This window comes from Cebus imitator, unplaced genomic scaffold (assembly GCF_001604975.1).
Source record: "Cebus imitator isolate Cc_AM_T3 unplaced genomic scaffold, Cebus_imitator-1.0 Scaffold978, whole genome shotgun sequence".
NCBI lineage: Eukaryota > Metazoa > Chordata > Mammalia > Primates > Cebidae > Cebus > Cebus imitator.
Window position 1 is genome coordinate 76,069 of NW_016108293.1, and position 16,786 is coordinate 92,854.

Below are 16,786 nucleotides of genomic sequence, written 5' to 3' on the forward strand. Positions count from 1 at the left end.
TCCACATCAACTACTATCTTCTTGGTGATCACAGGTCTCAGAGTTAACTTTTGTTGTCCTGGCTAAATTACTCTTTTTATATAGTTTTATCTGTGTATTTTTTCCTTCATTTTAAAGCAACTCTTAAATAGTTTCTTAACTAGGAAAAAATCTACCTTTGTTTCGCAAAATCCATATCCTTGTATTTTATAAACTTCACCAAAAACATTTTTATGTTTCTATTATTTTAATTTGGTAACTCAAATTTCAAGCAAAAATTTTTTTAAAGAACGAAGTTTACCATAACATGGCTTTAAGATTTTAAATTACTGGAGAGAGTTTTGAGATTAAATTTGCTAAATTAATCTTACTAAATATTAATGTTATGTGAATTAAAAGGCATCTGAGCCAGTTTCTGCCAACCTAATAAGCACTTACTTTTTTTTTTTTTTTTTTTTNCCAAGCTGGAGTGCAGCGGCGCAATCTCGGCTCACTGCAATTTCCGCCTCCCTGGTTCAAGTGATTTTCCTACTCAGCCTCCTGAGTAGCTGGGATTACAGGTGTGCACCACCGTGCCCAGCTAATTTTTGTATTTTTAGTAGCGATGGGTTTCACCACGTTGGTCGGGCTGGTCTCAAACTCCTGATCTCGGGATCCGCCTGCCTCGGCCTCCCAAAGTGCTGGGATCACAGGCGTGAGCCACCGTGTCCAGCCACTTTTTTTTTTTTTTTTAGGACATTGATCAGCTCTTTCATGTAGTTTGGAGGTGAAATATCACTTCCAAATAACACATATAAAGATAAAGATAGAGATACAACAGACACGAAGACTAAAAGCACAGCTCTAAAAGATATTTTATTTTTCCGTTTTTAAATAAAAATTCCTCTCTTCAGATAATTAATAAAAGTTACAGAAGGAACACAAGATGAAGGAGAAAGCTATCATCCAAGGCTTTTTCAAAACAGAAAGAGTCAAACTTTGATATATTAATCACAGGAACTTAAAAAAGACACATTTTAGAATTTAAACATTAAAAACTTTTTGCATGAATAATAAGTTAATATTTTAGTAAAAGCTTGTTTTAACCAAGTATTTCGTTTTGTATTCTTGTGTATTTTTTAAATATTAAAGACCCATCTGTAGAATGACAAAGTTTTTTCTTAATCATAACTAACTGCATTACACAACCTTTTTTTTTTCCACAATCTTTTTTAAAAAAGAAAGTTCCTTCTTTTACTAACCTTATTGTGACTGAAGGAGACCATTTAGAATATGCTTAAACTGCCTGTTTTGTCCTAAATATCCCTGTTTCTTGAACAACCAGTTATTTTATTTGAGGACAGAATTTCACTACATAAGATACTTTCTTGTGTAAAATTACTTTCCTTTTCATCGTCTTTGCCAAAAACTCCTCTTTATATTTATAACTTTCTTTACAGCTCTTATTTCCTGTTTCCTTTTACCTTGTTTTATACATAACCTTTAAAAAGCTTGGAATTAGACAGATATTTATCTTTTAATAAGAATTGTTCCCAAAAACTGTTTTCCTATAATTTTAAAATTGTAAATTACCCAGGTTGTCAATTAATACCTATTATGTAATATAACTTTAGATTCTAAATTATGTGACAAGTTTGTTTACAAGCATTTATTCCATTACATTTATTTGATTAATTTAATAGTTTACCTAGGCTATTTATAAAAACTGTGACAGTCAGCACTGAAAATTAATTCCCTGTTAACCAATGTTATAAACTATGAATTTCAGGTGTTTAGCTAAGTAAGGAAACTTATGGTTAAATATAAGGGTATTTTGTTTTTACCAGTAACTCAGTAGTTAGCTCTTTTCGTTTAACCAACAATGTTACATGGCTTATTTATAAAAATTATACAAGCAAAAATTATTCTGTTTTCAGCAGGGTCTATAGTATTATAACCCTGATGGCAAATCTCATAGTATTCTGCAGGGATAAGCACAAAGCCACTGACTCAATCAATGCAAACAACAATGCTGACAATTTTTAAGACATTTCTAATCTTATTTGACCACTAATTGTAAAGCCAGCTTATTTATTAAAGATTTTACTTAAGTCAGGTGAACTGGAGGAAGCATTTTCTTCTGATAAACTATTTGATTTAAGTGCTTTTATTTTCTCTAAGTCAATTAATTAGAGCTCTTTTGCATATTTTTAGTAATGAAACTTTATGTACACAACACAAAGATACATGGACATATTAGGCCTGCTGATAGAAGTAGATCTTATAGATTCATAAAAACTCTTTTTTTTCTATCTTAAACTTTTAAACGTTTTCTTTTTTTGAGGCAGGGTCTCACTCTGTCACCCAGAGTGCAGTGGCATGATCCTGGCTGACTGCAACCTCCAGCTCCCAAGCTCAAGCCATTCTCCTGCCTCAGTCTCCCAAGCAGCCGAGATTACAGGTGTGAGCCACTACCACCTGGCTACTTTTTGCATTTTAGTAGAAATGGAGGTTCACCATGTTGGCCAGCCTGGTTTTGGCCCCCTGACCTCAAATGATCCACCCACCTCAGTCTCCCAAAGTACTGGGAATACAGGTGTGAGCTACCATGCCCGGCCCTTTGAAACTCTTCAAAATCAGAGAGCAAAACTGACATCTCAAAGTACAGAGGAAGAAGTCTGGTGTGTTAGAGGGAAATTAAAATGGATTTAATTGCCAATTAAACATAAAATATAGAAATCTACCTACCGTAAAGGCTTTTAAACACCCATACCCACACAGCCCCACCCCCACACACGCAAGCATCCTTTAGCTTTTACTTAGAAACTGTAGCCGTGAGATGTTAATATAAATTTACCAGCTTGCAAAAACATATTTGGATCTAAAGAGTGGTTTTTATCTCAGTAGAAAAGTAACAGCAGAGGTGAAGCAGGCAGAAAAGAAAATAGGGAAAGGGAGAATTAGGAACTCTACAGTTTGCAAGTCGACCTTAGGGCCCTCTTACCTTGATGTTAATGCTCACGAAGACCATATATTTTTGTTTTACACAGACTCCAGCAAGTAGAGGCACCGCAAAACCAATGGAGTGCCTGCAAGGGGGTCCTTCTTCTTGTTTTCCCCTCGTTCTTAGGTTATTTGTTTCCCATCTTTTCTCTTTTTTTTTTTTTTAAAGAGGATGTGAGCTGCGGCCTAGGGGTTTGTGCAGTGGGTCACAGCGTGCTGGTTGTGGGTGGGACTCCACAGGATCTCGCCACTGATTCATTTCTTCCCTCTCATGTGTCTCAGTTTCTCTCTCCAAAGGTCTAAACACTTCAACGAGGGCTCAACATGTCCCTGTAGGCCACTCAAATCATGGTGGGTCCACCCCCAAGGCACTCCCATAAGCCCTCCTCATGACCTCCTGCCTTTCAGCTGGAAGGAGCAAAATACCCTGTCTCTCTTTTTTTTTTTTTTTTTTTTTGACATGGAGTCTTGCTCTGTGACCAGGCTGGAGTGCAGTGGTATGATCTTGGCTGACGGCAACCTCTACCACCTGGGTTCCAGTGATTCCCCTGCCTCACCTCTGAAGTAGATGGGACTACAGGTGCTCACCACCATGCCTGGCTACCTTTTGTATTTTTAGTAGAGACAGGTTTCATCCTGTTGGCCAGGCTAGTCTCGAACCCCTGACCTCACATGATCTGCCCGCCGTGGCCTCTCAAAGTGCTGGGATTACAGGCATGAGCCACCATGCCTGGCCTGAGTGATATGCTTTTTGACCTGCATCCACAAACTATTACAGATCGTCCCAGGTGGCTGGAGACCATTTGTAATTTCCTTTGGTTCAGACAATTGCTTGTCCTGTGAGAAACTGAAACCTGGTACTTTCTCAATGTGAACTAGGAATAGTTTCACTTCATGGGGAATTGCAACCTACTTATTTTAGAAAATTGAGTGATATTTGAGTATCACATCCGTATGTGCTTCTCCATGGGGTGTGGAAAAAAGACCAAAAGGGGTTTGTGTGATACTTACTGAGATTTGAGCTTTTAAAAAGATACATATACACATGTGTATATGTATCTTTTATAAATATTATATATATATATATATCTTTATAAAAGATACATATACACATCTTTATAAAAGATATTGTGCTGTGGCCAAAGAGATAATTTGTTACGATTTCAATTGTTTTGCATTTGCTTAGGAGTGTTTCACTTCCAATTATGCCATTGATTTTAGAGTATGTGCCATGTGGTGATGAGAAGAATGTAAATTCTGGTTTGGGGGCATGGAGTGTTCTGTGGATATCTTGTAGATATCTATCAGGTCCATTTGATCCAGTGCTGAGTTCAGTTCCTGACTACCTTTCTTGATGACCTGTCTATTATTGTAAGTGAGGTGTTAGCCTCCCGAGTAGCTACTCTCTCTCTCTCTCTCTCTCTCTCTCTATACATACATATATATATACGCACATACACACACACACACACACACACACACACACAAACACACACACACAGCTACAATTATCTGGCATGAGCAAAGAGACAGGGAACCAAAGAGTCTTCTTTATAACACCTTTTTTTCTGGCCAAGAATGGAGCAGAAACACATCCTTCTCCCACTCATACACTGGGATCCAGGGTTCTCTCCTTCTTCTCAGACCAGTAATGAGTCTCCACGCCCCACCTGCAGTTCTTGCAGAGGAAGACCAATTGTCCTCACATGTCTGTATATACAATCACATGTATAGTTGTTTTAAATGTCAAAATCTCTAAGCTTTTGCCTCATCCATTTTGTACTGGAGTTTATATTGTTAAGATGCGTGCCTATTAATTTTTAGTTCCGTATTATTCTTCTTCTTTTCAACTTTTATTTTAGAATGCGGGCATATAGAATGCAAGTTTGCTAGAAAAATATATTGTGTGATGCTGAGGTTTTGAGAATAAATGAATCCATAAACTCGGGTAGTGAGCAGAGCACCCAAAAGGCAGTTTTCAGCCCTTGCCTTCCTCCATCTCTCCCAGCTCTAAACATCTCCCATGCTTATTGTTTCTTTTTCTATATCCGTGTGTACTCAACGTTTAGCTCCTATTTAAGAGTGAGAACATGTGATATCTGGCTTTTTGTTTCTTCATTACATCACTCAGGCTAATGACCTCTGGCTCCACCCAAGCTGCTGCAAAAGACACGATTTCCTTTTTCGTTGCTGTGTAGTATTCTATGGTACGTATATCCAATCCGTTGTTCATGGACACCTGGATCTATTCCATGTCTTTGTTATTGTGACGGGTGTTGCAATGAACACATAAATGCATCTGTCTTTTTGGTAGGATGCTTCATTTTCCTTTGGGCATACACCTACCAATGGGTATGCTGGGTCGAATGGTGGTTCAACTCTTAGTTTTTGAGAAATCTTCCAACTGCTCTCCACAGTGGCTGAACTAATTTATGTTTTCACCAACACTTGTTCCATTTTCTTCACAGCCTTGCCAGCATCTGGTATTTTTTGACTTTTTAATAATAACCATTCTGAGGGGTGTGTCTCATTGTGGTTTTAATTTGCATTTGCCTAAAGAGTAGTCATATTAAAGATTTTTTCATATGCTTCTTGGCCATATATGTGTCTTCTTTAGAGAAGTGTCTGTTTACGTCCTTTGCCCAGTTTTTAATGGGGCTGTTTCCTTGTTTGCTTGCTGATTTGTGTAAGTTGCTTATAGATTCTGCATATTAGACCTACACTGGGTCTGTAGGTTAGTTAGGTCTCACTCATCAATTTTTGTTTTCATTTAATTGCCTTTGAGAACTGAGCTGTAAACACTTTGCCAATGCCTGTATCAAGGAGGATGTTTCCTACGGGTTTTGTTTTTTTTTTCTCCTTTGAGCCGGAGTCTGGCTCTGCTGCCCACGCTGGAGGGCAATGGCGCAATCTCGGCTCACTGCAACCTCTGTCTCCTGGGTTCAAGGGATTCTCCTGCCTCAGCCTCCCAAGTAGCTGGGATTATAGACCCCTGCCACCACACCTAGCTAATTTTTTTTTTTTGTATTTTTAGTAGAGATGGGTTTCACCATGTTTTCTTTGATTACCCATACCTTAGCTCCCAATTATAAGTGAGAACATGTGGTATTTGGTTTTCCATTGCTGCCTTAGCTCACTTAGCATCATAGCCCACAGCTGCATCCAAGTAGCTGTAAAAGACATTATTTCACTTTCTTCAAGGGCTGGAGAGTATTTTGTTGTGTTTATGTACCACATTCATTCATCGGTTGATGGGCACTTAGGTTGATTCCACATCTTTGCCATTATGAATTTGGCTGCAATACATATTTGTATGCAAGCGTGTTTTTGAGAGACTGATGTCTTTTCCTTTGGGACGTACACATTTGTTGGCTGCAGTGGGATGCTGGTGGATGCAGGGGTGCTGGTCACCACGTCGGTGTTCAACGCAGTGGTGTCGGCAAGGCTGGGTGGGGTGGGCAGGGTCCTCACAGGTGTTCGTGTGTGCATTTGCACCAGTGGTGGTGTTAGCACAGTGGCGGTGTGCTGGTCTCACGGGACTCTGTACCCTCTGTGCACACTTTCACGCAGGTGGAAGCCGCTGCTGGGGGTGTCAGTGGATGTATTGGTCTCCTTGTGCAATTTTGCACAGGCAGCGCTGTTGGCACAAGGGCGGGCACCGGCGAGAGTGGAGACTGTGTGCGTCCTCTGTGAGTGAGTTCACACGGGTGGCAGCTGCAGCTTCAGATGGGGTTGGATTTGCTGGTCTCCCTGTGTGTGTACACGCCAGTGGCAGTTTTGGCAAGCGGAGGGTGGAGGGCTGGTGGGCACTCAACAGGGATCTCTGTGCCAACGAATGCTCTGACAGTAATGCCAGGGCTCAGGGGCTCAGTGCACTCCTGACACCAGAGGGACACGGGGCTCCCCTAGGTTATTACAGAGTCTGGCTCAGCCCTGAGCATGGCCTTGGAAAGGGTCCGTGGAAGGAAATCAGAGACTGGGTCCTATCACTTACCACACCCCACATCCCAGCTCTCAGCCCAGGATCCTCCTGTCACCCGCCTCAGTCAGCCCAGAGCTGCTGTTCTGCAGCCCCAGCTGTCCAGGGTGCGGGTGACCCTGTCCCCAGTGAGGAGGAGGGAACTGGGACAGCTGGGGACAGACTCACCTGCCTGCATGCGGGTCCTGAGGCCCAGGCTCGGCCCTGAAAATGAGTTCCCTGTGAGAGAATTGCCCCTGAAGCCTGAGCAGGTGCTCTCCTCCCTGGGATCCTCCCTAACTCCCCAGGGTCTCCTAATGGACCAGGACCTCCCTGAGGGTCATGGTTCCTCTCAGACTAGAATCTCCCATGCCCCTTGTCAAATCTCAGTGTAGCGGACCATCGTCATGGGGGTGAGAGTCATGGCATCTCCTACTACTGAGCCCGACTGTGCAGATGGATGAGACCATGGTGCCCAGAGGACAGAGATACACAGGCCATGGCCACACAGAAACAGTGCTCTCCTCCTTATGGGATTTTCCCGTCAGCATCTCCATGGTAGTGAACTGGCCCCAGCCCTACCATGGGCCTGGCTCTTGTTTTCCCAGGGCTTGGGCTGAGACAGGCACCGGGTTTACTGCTGATATTTCATGGATCTCCCCTCATCTCCTTTCGCTGTCTGCCTGAGCTGTCCTCATCTCACTGAGGGCCAATATGTGGCTGCAAATGGACGTGGTGCCTTCCTGAGTTGGTTCCTTTCCGGTGAAGGCAATGGAGGACTCTTCCTTCCTCTCAGTGCCTTCCCTTGGGGTCTCCCTCCTCCTTCTGCTCATCCATAAACACATGCTGTGGGGTCCCTACCACGGCCAGTCCTCTCAGCAGCCCTGGGGAGGCTTCAGGGAAGATGCAAATTCAGGCTGCAGGGCAGACTGGAATCAGCAGAGACTCATCTCACATCTGGTTGTGACGTTCCAGGTAAGCTTTATTGTGGCAATGAGCAGAAAGGGGAAATATAGGGCAATGAGGGAAAAGTCATGAATGACCCTTTTCCCAGAACTGCAGTGTGGGTTTTCTTTATGCAAGAAAGTTCCCTTCACAAACTTCTCCTTCGTCATCGCCACAGCATCCACACCCATGGCCCTGGAAACAACGTTGACCTGATGCTGCCTTCTTGGTGACCCCGTTTTCTTTCAAACGCCCCGTTCCCATCTGCGCTCTAGTGTTCAAGGTTTTGGAACAGTACACGGGGTTCGCACACTGATTTAAATATTAAATATTAAATATTCATAGATGGACCCCTGCCCATGTGACCTTGGGCAGTAACTTCCCATTTCTGAGCCTCAGTTTCCTCATTTGGAGCCTGTCATGACCTTATTCTTCACAGGGGAGCTAGTTCATTGGTGCCTGAGAGCTGCACAGGGATAAGCCATGGGTGATTTCTAGAGCAGGTGGAGACAGGAGGGGTGGGGACAGGAGGGGATGCTGGTGTCCACGATCAAGGCCTGTGACTGATGCTTCCACTCAGGAGCTCCTCTGTGCTCCTACGCTTGAGAGATGCTTCTCATAATATTTCATCAATAAACATCTTGGTGATCACAGTCATGTATAGAAGGTGGGAAAAAAGGCCGGGCGCGGTGGCTCAAGCCTGTAATCCCAGCACTTTGGGAGGCCGAGGTGGGCGGATCACGAGGTCAAGAGATCGAGACCATCCTGGTCAACATGGTGAAACCCCGTCTCTACTAAAAATACAAAACATTAGCTGGGCATGGTGGCACGTGCCTGTAATCCCAGCGACTCAGGAGGTTGAGGCAGGAGAATTGTCTGAACTCAGGAGGCGGAGGTTGCGGTGAGCCGAGATCGCGCCATTGCACTCCAGCCTGGGCGACAAGAGCGAAACTCCGACTCAAAAAAAAAAAAAAAAAGAAAGTGGGAAATAAAAGCTTATCAGAAGAGGAAGGGTGCAGATGAAGAGGAAATGGAAACAGAAAGGACATTTGTGTCTGGCCCCATTTGGGGTCATTAGGGAGCAAGTTTCCATTTCTGTGCAGAGCAGATAAGGGGTCCAGTGTCCTCAACAGGCGGGAAGGGGCCGGGGCTCTGGGCAAGGCTGGACGCTGTGATGGAACATGTCTGCTTACTGACACAGGCCCATGGCCACCCCTGAGCCAACTCCCCTGTGTGTATGTGAAGCAAATTCATTCACTGCAGTGTTCTTTCACGTGGGCATCAGTATTATGTGTGAGTGTGAGTTCCACGTGGATTTTCTCCCTCCTGAGAGCAACCTGAGCAGACGCTATGTTTGGGAAATCAATGTTACATGTCATGAGTAGTTGGAACAATCCACCATTTTCAGACCTGGATTACTAAAACGGCCTTGAGGGGACCCTTCCGTGGTAGCTCAGAGCTGTGGGAAGTGAGTGTCCGACAAAAATAGACAACCAAGAACCATCCTTCTAATGACAAAAAGTGTTATGGTCATCAGTCTACACGCTTGTTGACAAGGATTGCTATGTCCAAAGACATAGAATTCTAGGAATGCATGAGACCCCTTTTCACTTAAACACGTTTAAATATCTGAAAAAAGAGGAAATTAAATTTTTGAGACAAAAATATGAATTATCCTGGCAAAAAATGGGCATCAGAGAAATGTGTAAGAAATCCTAGGGGTGAAAATTTCTATTGAAGAATACAATCAAAATATTTATTCTATCAGGGTCAAGATACAGCTGAAGAGACATTTATTAAATTGGAAAACAAAATTGAGAGAATTTTCCAGAAGGCACCCTGGAGGCACCGAAAGTGGAAATTCACCATACTTGGGGGAATATCGTGAGCAGGGAGGACCTCATATCTACTGCACATGTCAGAAGGAAAGAAGGGAGAATGACGTCTGGCAACAACTCATGAATTATAGAGTTGAACATTCGACAGAGATGAGGGAAGACTAATTAAGTGTTAGGGTGCACACATTTAAACGTGAAATGCAAATCTTGACCTACCACGATACATTGAAAAATATCAGGAGTAGATTAAAAAGTACATATGCTAGACTCAAGTTGTCTGGCGTAAATTGTATAGTTTAAAACGCATGTTTGTGTTCTGTGATTTTCAACTCGGCCTGTCAGAAGGGTAGCATGCGCATTGGGATGGGACTTCCCAACAGAAAAACAAAAGACCGGGAGATGTTGAAAAAGTACCCTACAAGTCAGCCAGGTAGAAGGCAGAGGTCAGTGTGTTCACAGATTCCTATCCGAGAGTCACGAGACACACGTGGGATCCACGGGAAGGGCTGGTGGCCAGGTGTGCCTGGAAGGTAATCAGTGACAGATGCCAGAGTCTCCCGCTTGACATCGCTGAAATCTGGCCCAAATTTTTGGCCTGGCACAATCAAACGAAGACTTGGAAGATATTCTCACTCAAATATTAACATGTCTACAATATTATGCTTTACCTATAAGCATAATATTGTGATCATTCATATTCTGTTGAGTCTTTGAAAATGTCCCTAATGGAATGTATTTATTCTACATGGTAAACGGCGAATGGCTGTTCCCTTTGTCCTAGAAGGTTCAGGATTATTTGGTCCTTCGGGTACTTCTCCCAACCATTCCAGCCTATGAGGCAGTTTTACATCCTTCAAACACAGTGGTCTTTGACCGAGGAATGTTTAACGCTTTCATGCTGGGACTCAAGTCCTCTTGCTGTTTGGGAGAAGTCAGAGAAGAATCAGCCCCAGTCATTTTTGCATGTTTCTCTCTGACTGTCACAAGTGAAAAGAAAGAAACAGCTCAACTCACTGACAAGGTTCATTGGCCTGAGGTCTTGTCTTCAGTTGGATTTCTCTCCTACTTCCGTGACTTTCCTTTCGTGGATCACCAACACACTGTAAATGCCTATCATTGTTTTGACATGGTATACTTTTGTTCTGCCTAGAAAGGCGGGACGTCTTGAAGTGAGGAGCTCACAGGTCATAGGTAGATCGAAATGTTTTCAACCAGAATATGCAAATCCATAGAGACAGAAAGCACACTCCTGGTTACCAGGTGCTGGAGGGAGAGGAAATGGGAGTGACTGCTGAGTGGGTGTCGGGTGATGACGATGGTGTGGAACAGGATGGCAGTGATGGTCACACAATGATCTGAGGGAAGTCACACAGATAGTATCTGAGAAAGAGGGAAGGGCTCGTAGGGTCCGGAGAGGGTGTTGGGGCATCCGGGTGGATTCATCTTTTCCTGGTTGAAATCTGATGCTCTCCCATTGATTTATTTACTGGACCACATTTGGAACGCTGAACTGAAGAGATGGAGGCTCAGTAAATCTCACCAGGGAGTGTGGCAATGAGGAATAAGGAAGACTGTGTTACATGCCATGGACCAGAGCACGAAGATATGCAGAGGTACGGACCCAACGCTGCCACGTGGGATGGAGCCTCATGTCTGGGGGAGGGAAAAGAAGGGGACCCAACGATGGGAAGTCAGCATTCATGGAGAGGAAAGGTATCACATGTTCATGGTCCTCCATGGATCACCCTGGAAAATGTCTCTGCACTGGAACTCTGATTTCCTCCCTCTAGAAATGATCAGCAGACAATCCAGATAGCATCAGGCCTAAATTGTCTCCAGAACCTGCTGGGATCATCAGATCTGTTCTCAAGGTTCGACCACTCTGCAGGCTGCAATATCTTCTCTGCTGTTCACCTCCTGGCTGCACCTTGGGGGCTTCTCTGGCTGTGCTGAGCCTCAAATAGCAGAATGCCGAGGACCACCAGGACCAAGCCAGCCATGCCCATGCGGATGAGATTCCCCACTGTGTAATCCTGGGGGCGTGAGGCTGGGGAGAGTGGACAAAGAGGTCACAGAGGTCAGGGAGGATCAGCATCACCCAGGACCTCTGGATGTCCACCCAGGGCACCCGCCTTCCCTTGACAGGACCCGAGCCTCTGTGCCAGCCCCATGACCTCAAGCATCTCCTCACTCACCAGGCTTGGAGTCAGACTTGTTTTGTGATGGGCTGAGGGTCTCAGCTGCTCCTGAGACTCAAAATCGGGGAGGAGAGACATATTCAGATGTAAGTTACAGAACAGGTTGTATATAAGGTTATATGTAATGTATATGACCTCCCCTGAGAGCCTGTGGCTCCTCCTCTGTCTCTGCCCAGCTCCTGGAGGGAAGCCCATGCTTGAGTTCTTGAGGAAACAGGATCTTCTGGGATACCCAGGATTGCCTTGGGGAATTGAAACATCCACCCCACTCACTTTACAGATGAAAACCTGAGGCTCAGAGAGGGGAATCACCTGCCCCAGGAACCCCAGCCAGGAAGTGGCAGAGCTGGGAAGGGAACCCAGGAGTCTGACCTGCAGGCCTTCTTCCGTGCACTGAGCTGAGCCCCGGATCTGCAGGGAAAGAACCTGAATGCCCCAAACCACGGCCCTGCTCCCCCTCCTGCCCCAGGTCACCGTCACTGCTGCAGGAGGGACAGGACAGACCCCTGAGAAATCGGGTCTGGAGGCTTCCCTGGGGGGCCTCCTCTCCCAGGAGGTCAAAGCTGGGAGTCAGAGCTGAAAGGAAATTTCCCACCCATGCAGGACTCTCTCCTTTACACTTGGAGAAACTGAGGCCCAGGCAGAGGAGGGGCCTGTCCCCGTCACCATCTCCAGAGGAGCCTTGATCCAATGACAGAACCCACCCCTGCCTCCCCTGGGCCCTGCCCACCTCCCCGCCCACTTCCCACTCAGAGCCCCTCATTCACCACTCTGGGGAGGGACAAGCTGGTCCGCAGGGCCTGCTGGGTTGGGATGGGGAGCTGAGGGCTGGGGCTGTCCTACTCCCCACTTCAGCCTGGCTGCTCCTCCCCCAGTCTGGGCCCCAAGATCTCCTTCTGCCTCAACCACACCCCTCACCACCCAGCCTCAGAGCCCCTGAGACCCTGTGGCCCTCGCTCTGTCTCTGCCCAGCAACCTGGAGGGAAGCCTGTGCTGGGTCCTTGAGAGGAAAGGGATCCTCTGGGAGCCTCGGGACTGTCCTGGGGGAGGCCGCGCTCCAGTCCCCTCCCACACCTGCCTCTCCTCTTCGTGATGCTGGTGATGTGCTGAGGGTGGGTGTGCCTGGGAGGGCCCCATTGTCCTCCTTCTCTCTGAGGGCTGAGTCCCCTCTGGCTGAGCCTCCTTCAGACCCCCTCCCTCCATCCCAGCCCAGAGCTCTCCTGGGGCAGGGCCTGAGCTGAGCCTTGAGCTCAGAGAGGACAGGGTCAGGGCCCTCACCTGAGACCATGAGCTCCAGGGGCTCGCTGGGGTGAGACAGCACGTAGGGGTTGGAGCTGTATGAGCCGTAGCACCTGTAGGTCCCCGCATGGGCTGAGGTCACAGGACTCATGGGGAATTCAGCCTGGTACTTATCAGATTGGTACTTTGATCTTAGACGCACGGGGGCATCAGCTGCTCCCTCCTTGGTCAGAAGGAAAGTGTACATCCACCCCTGTGACTGACACAGCAGGGTCACTTTCTCTCCTGAGGCCACCCTGGGGCCCGGCTGCACTGAGAGGGAGGGTCTGTCAGGGAACTGTCCTGGAGAGAAGAAGGATGGGTGAGGGGCTGCCCCGCCTTGTTCTGAGCTGAGACCTCCCCAGGCCTCTCTCTGGGACCCTCAGTCTCTGTTTTCTCTGAGTCTCCCCCTCCCCGCCCATCCCCTGTTTCTGTCTGTCTCTCCCTCCCCTGGGACCCCCACCCCTCATCCCGGCCATCACCACCTGGGCTTCCTGGCAGGGCCTGTGCAGAGCCTGGGTCCCTGATTGAACCCGCTGGACACCTCACCTGCGATCAGGATGTCCAGGGGGTCACTGGGGGCCGACCACTCGGAGGAGAGGTTGTGGGCACCGGAGCATCTGTACTGGCCCCCGTGGGAGTGGCTCACAGGGCTCAGGGTGAAGCTGGCCTGGGAGAGCCCAGCCTGGAGCTGCCGGCCAGGGCGCTGGAGGAGGTCAGGTCCCCAATCCTTGTACAGAGCGAAGCTGTCGTAGCCAACATCAGAGCCACACTGGAGGGTCAGGGTCTCCCCAGGCTCCACGACAGGACCCGGCTGCGCTGAGAGTGATGGCTTCTCAGAAACACCTGGGAAAGGTGGTCATGGTCTCCAGGAGCCGACCCTCAGGCTCCCCACAAATCCTCCCTCTCCCCCAGCCTCACCACTGCAGATCTTCCTGTGTCTCTGGCCCAGGAGCCCTGAGCCCTCTCACCCCAACATCGTCCCACCTGGAGCTGCCCTGAGACACGGCTCCTCCCCACCTGCCCGGAGACTCAGGGATCTCCAGGCAATGCTGTGAATTTCTCACCTGGGACCAGCAGCTCCAGGAGATCACTGGGTAAAGACCACACATAGGGAGATTGAGAGTCATAACCATAGCACCTGTACGTCCACCTGCGACTCGGGCTCACGGGGCCCACAGAGAAGACGGCCCGGGATGGCCAACGGGCATGGGGCTGGGAGTTCAGGCGCTGTGGGTGTTCATCTTCTCCTTCACTGTGCAGAGCAAACCCATCAAATGCCACCTGTGAGCCACACTGGAGGGTCACGTTTACTCCTGGGGTCACCACAGGGCTGGGCAGGGCTGAGAGGTTGGGTTTGATGTAATATCCTAGGAGAGAAGGAGGCACCGTGTTAAGTGGGGCTCACACCTCCCACATCATCCCCAGGGCTGGGCTTTGAGAGGGGAAACACCCCTGAGAGCCAACCCTCTTCCTGGACTGAGCCTGGGGCTGGGACCCCTGAGTGTCCTCTCACCTGTCACCACCAGCTCCAGGGGGTCACTGAACTCTGACCAGTGAGTGCGTCCGCGATACCGACAGCGATACCGCCCTGCGTGTTCCCCAGCAATGGACTGGATGGGGAACTGGCCCTTCTTCACAAGATCTTGTGGGATCTGCCTAATCCAGGATGCTGATGGTTTTTCTCGATGTAGACGGTACTCCTGGGTCTCCAGGTTCCCCTGACACCTGAGGGTCACAGGACTCCCCTGGGTGATCACAGAGCCTGGCTCAGCCCAAAGGGTGGGCTTGGGGAGGGTCTCTGGCAGGAAATAAGAGGTCAGATTCCAAGTCATTTCCACCCAACCCAACAGATTCCAGCTCTCAGCCCAGGACCCTCCAGACCCCCATCAGTCACCCCAGAACTGCTATTCCCCTCCTCAGCTGCACGGGGGTGGGCCTTGTCCCCAGTGAGGAGGACGACCCGGGCCAGCTAGGGACAGACTCACCTGCCTGCACGTGGGTCCTGGGGCCCAGACTCAGCCCTAGAAGAGAGTTCCCTGTGAGAGATTTGCCCCTGAAGCCTGAGCAGGTCCTCCCCTCCCTGGAGTCTTTGTGAGCCCTGGAGTCTCCTTATGGACCAGAGTTTGGCTGTGGGGTGAGTTCCCTCCTAGGTTAGAATCTCCCTTCCCTCTTCAAATCTCACCGACATAGATCAGGACCATGAGGATGGGGGTCATGGCGTCTCCTCCCACTGCCCTGCTCTGCGGATGGATGAGCCCTTGGTGCTGGCAGGACAGAGACACACAGGGTGTGGACACTTGGAGGCTAGATCTTCTTGTCATGGGGTTGTGTCATCTGCAGCCACACAGGAAGCAGAACTGCCCTCCCCAGGAGCCTGGCTCTCATTTCTTTAGGGCTGAGGTAGGGGTGGGCCCAACCCCTCTGCAGACATTTCAGACTGTAATGGGGTCTTTCCTGACCCCCAGCCACTGTCTGTCTGGTTTGTCCTCATCTCACTGAGAGCTGGGACATAGCAGCAAATAGCCCTGGTGCCTTCCTGAGTCAGCCCCTTTTAGGTGAGGGTGACCATGGGCTTCTCCTCCCTCTCACAGCCTTCCCATGGGGTATCCTTCCCTCCTTCACCTCATCCATCAGCACAGCAGTGCGGGGTCCTCACCATGGCCATCGTCTCTCCCAACTTCCCTGGAGTTGCTTCAGGGAAGATATAGGTCGGTGCTGCAGGCAGGCTCAGGTCAGCAGAGACGCACCTGACGCCGGGCTATGCAGTCCAGGCTGAGCTGCATGTGGCCATAAGCACAGAGGAGAAATGCAGGGCCTCTCGTGGTGCTCCCACCTGGAATCTCAGCAGTTCAGGAGGCTGAGGGGGGAGGATGGTTGAGGCCAGGAGCTTCGTATTACCCTGGGCCACATAATGAGACCTTGTCTGTCCAAAGAAGCAAAAACATAGCCGGGCATGGAGGCTCACACCTGTAGTCCCAGTTACTCAGGAGGCTGAGGTGAGAGGATCGCTTGGGCCTGGGAGGCAGAGGCTGCAGGGAGCTGTGATCACTTCTCAGGGTTCCAGCCTGAGTGACAGAGCGAGACCTTGTCTCAAAAGGGGAAATGCAAGGAATAAAGAGAACAAAACGTATTTTTCCCATCCCTGGAGTGTCTGTTTCCTTCCTGCACAGTAACCCCTCTCTTATGCTTCCCCTTTTTGCTTTGCTGCGGTATCACCCACCCCCACCTGGGGATGAGCCTCCGAGTCCATCCCATGTCCTCAGTGCCCCATGTCCTTGGCTGTCCCTCTGCCCCTCCGTCCATGTTCAGGGTTTTCAGAACAATTCGTTAGGTCTGTCATCTGCTTCTGGGGGAGGGGAGCTGATTTTTATTTAATTCCTGATTATCATCCATGGTTTATGTGACCTTGGAGATTAATGTCACCTCTGAGCCTGTTGTCATGAGCCGCACTCATCACAGCGGGTGGGGGTCAGTGGTGCCCAGGACGTGGGAGGGGCTCAGCCGCGGGTCATTTCCAGACCAGTTAAGACAGGGGGGTTGGGACGTGAGAGGACCCTGGTGTTGGCTCCACAGTCAAGGAGGATGATTGATGCACCCACTCCAGA

At 48.4% G+C, this 16,786-nt stretch overlaps 1 protein-coding gene across 7 annotated transcripts; it reads right to left on the reverse strand.

Annotated features, from left to right (window-relative positions):
* Positions 1–9,609: 9,609 nt before the first annotated feature.
* Positions 9,610–16,259, reverse strand: LOC108298512 (leukocyte immunoglobulin-like receptor subfamily A member 3). Of its 7 annotated transcripts, none has more exons than XM_017521183.2 (8): positions 15,364–16,135; positions 15,167–15,202; positions 14,695–14,979; positions 14,246–14,548; positions 13,728–14,024; positions 13,179–13,481; positions 11,898–11,948; positions 9,610–11,749 (listed from the first exon to the last, which is right to left on the reverse strand). In XM_017521183.2, the coding sequence occupies exons 1-8, from the start codon at positions 15,500–15,502 to the stop codon at positions 11,613–11,615; spliced, it is 1,551 nt and encodes a 516-aa protein (XP_017376672.1). In that variant the 5' UTR covers positions 15,503–16,135; the 3' UTR covers positions 9,610–11,612. The 7 variants fall into 7 exon arrangements, 2 of the variants coding, with proteins under 2 accessions (XP_017376672.1, XP_037591737.1); XM_037735809.1 differs by having other exon boundaries at positions 11,898–11,954; XR_005198758.1 differs by having other exon boundaries at positions 11,658–11,749; positions 11,898–13,481; positions 15,364–15,445; positions 15,838–16,259.
* Between the last annotated feature and the right edge of the window lie 527 nt (positions 16,260–16,786).

What these genes read in the sequence shown, in the direction of transcription:
- LOC108298512 (XM_037735809.1), bottom strand. Translation starts at nt 15,502, where the DNA reads ATGACAAGAAGATCTAGCCTCCAAGTGTCCACACCCTGTGTGTCTCTG. An exon ending in CCTGGAGCTCATGGTCTCAG is followed by an intron (nt 11,955 to 13,178) that starts GTGAGGGCCCTG and finishes CCCGATTTTGAG; the next exon opens with TCTCAGGAGCAGCTGAGACC. An exon ending in CAAGTCTGACTCCAAGCCTG is followed by an intron (nt 11,750 to 11,897) that starts GTGAGTGAGGAG and finishes CACTCTCCCCAG; the next exon opens with CCTCACGCCCCCAGGATTAC.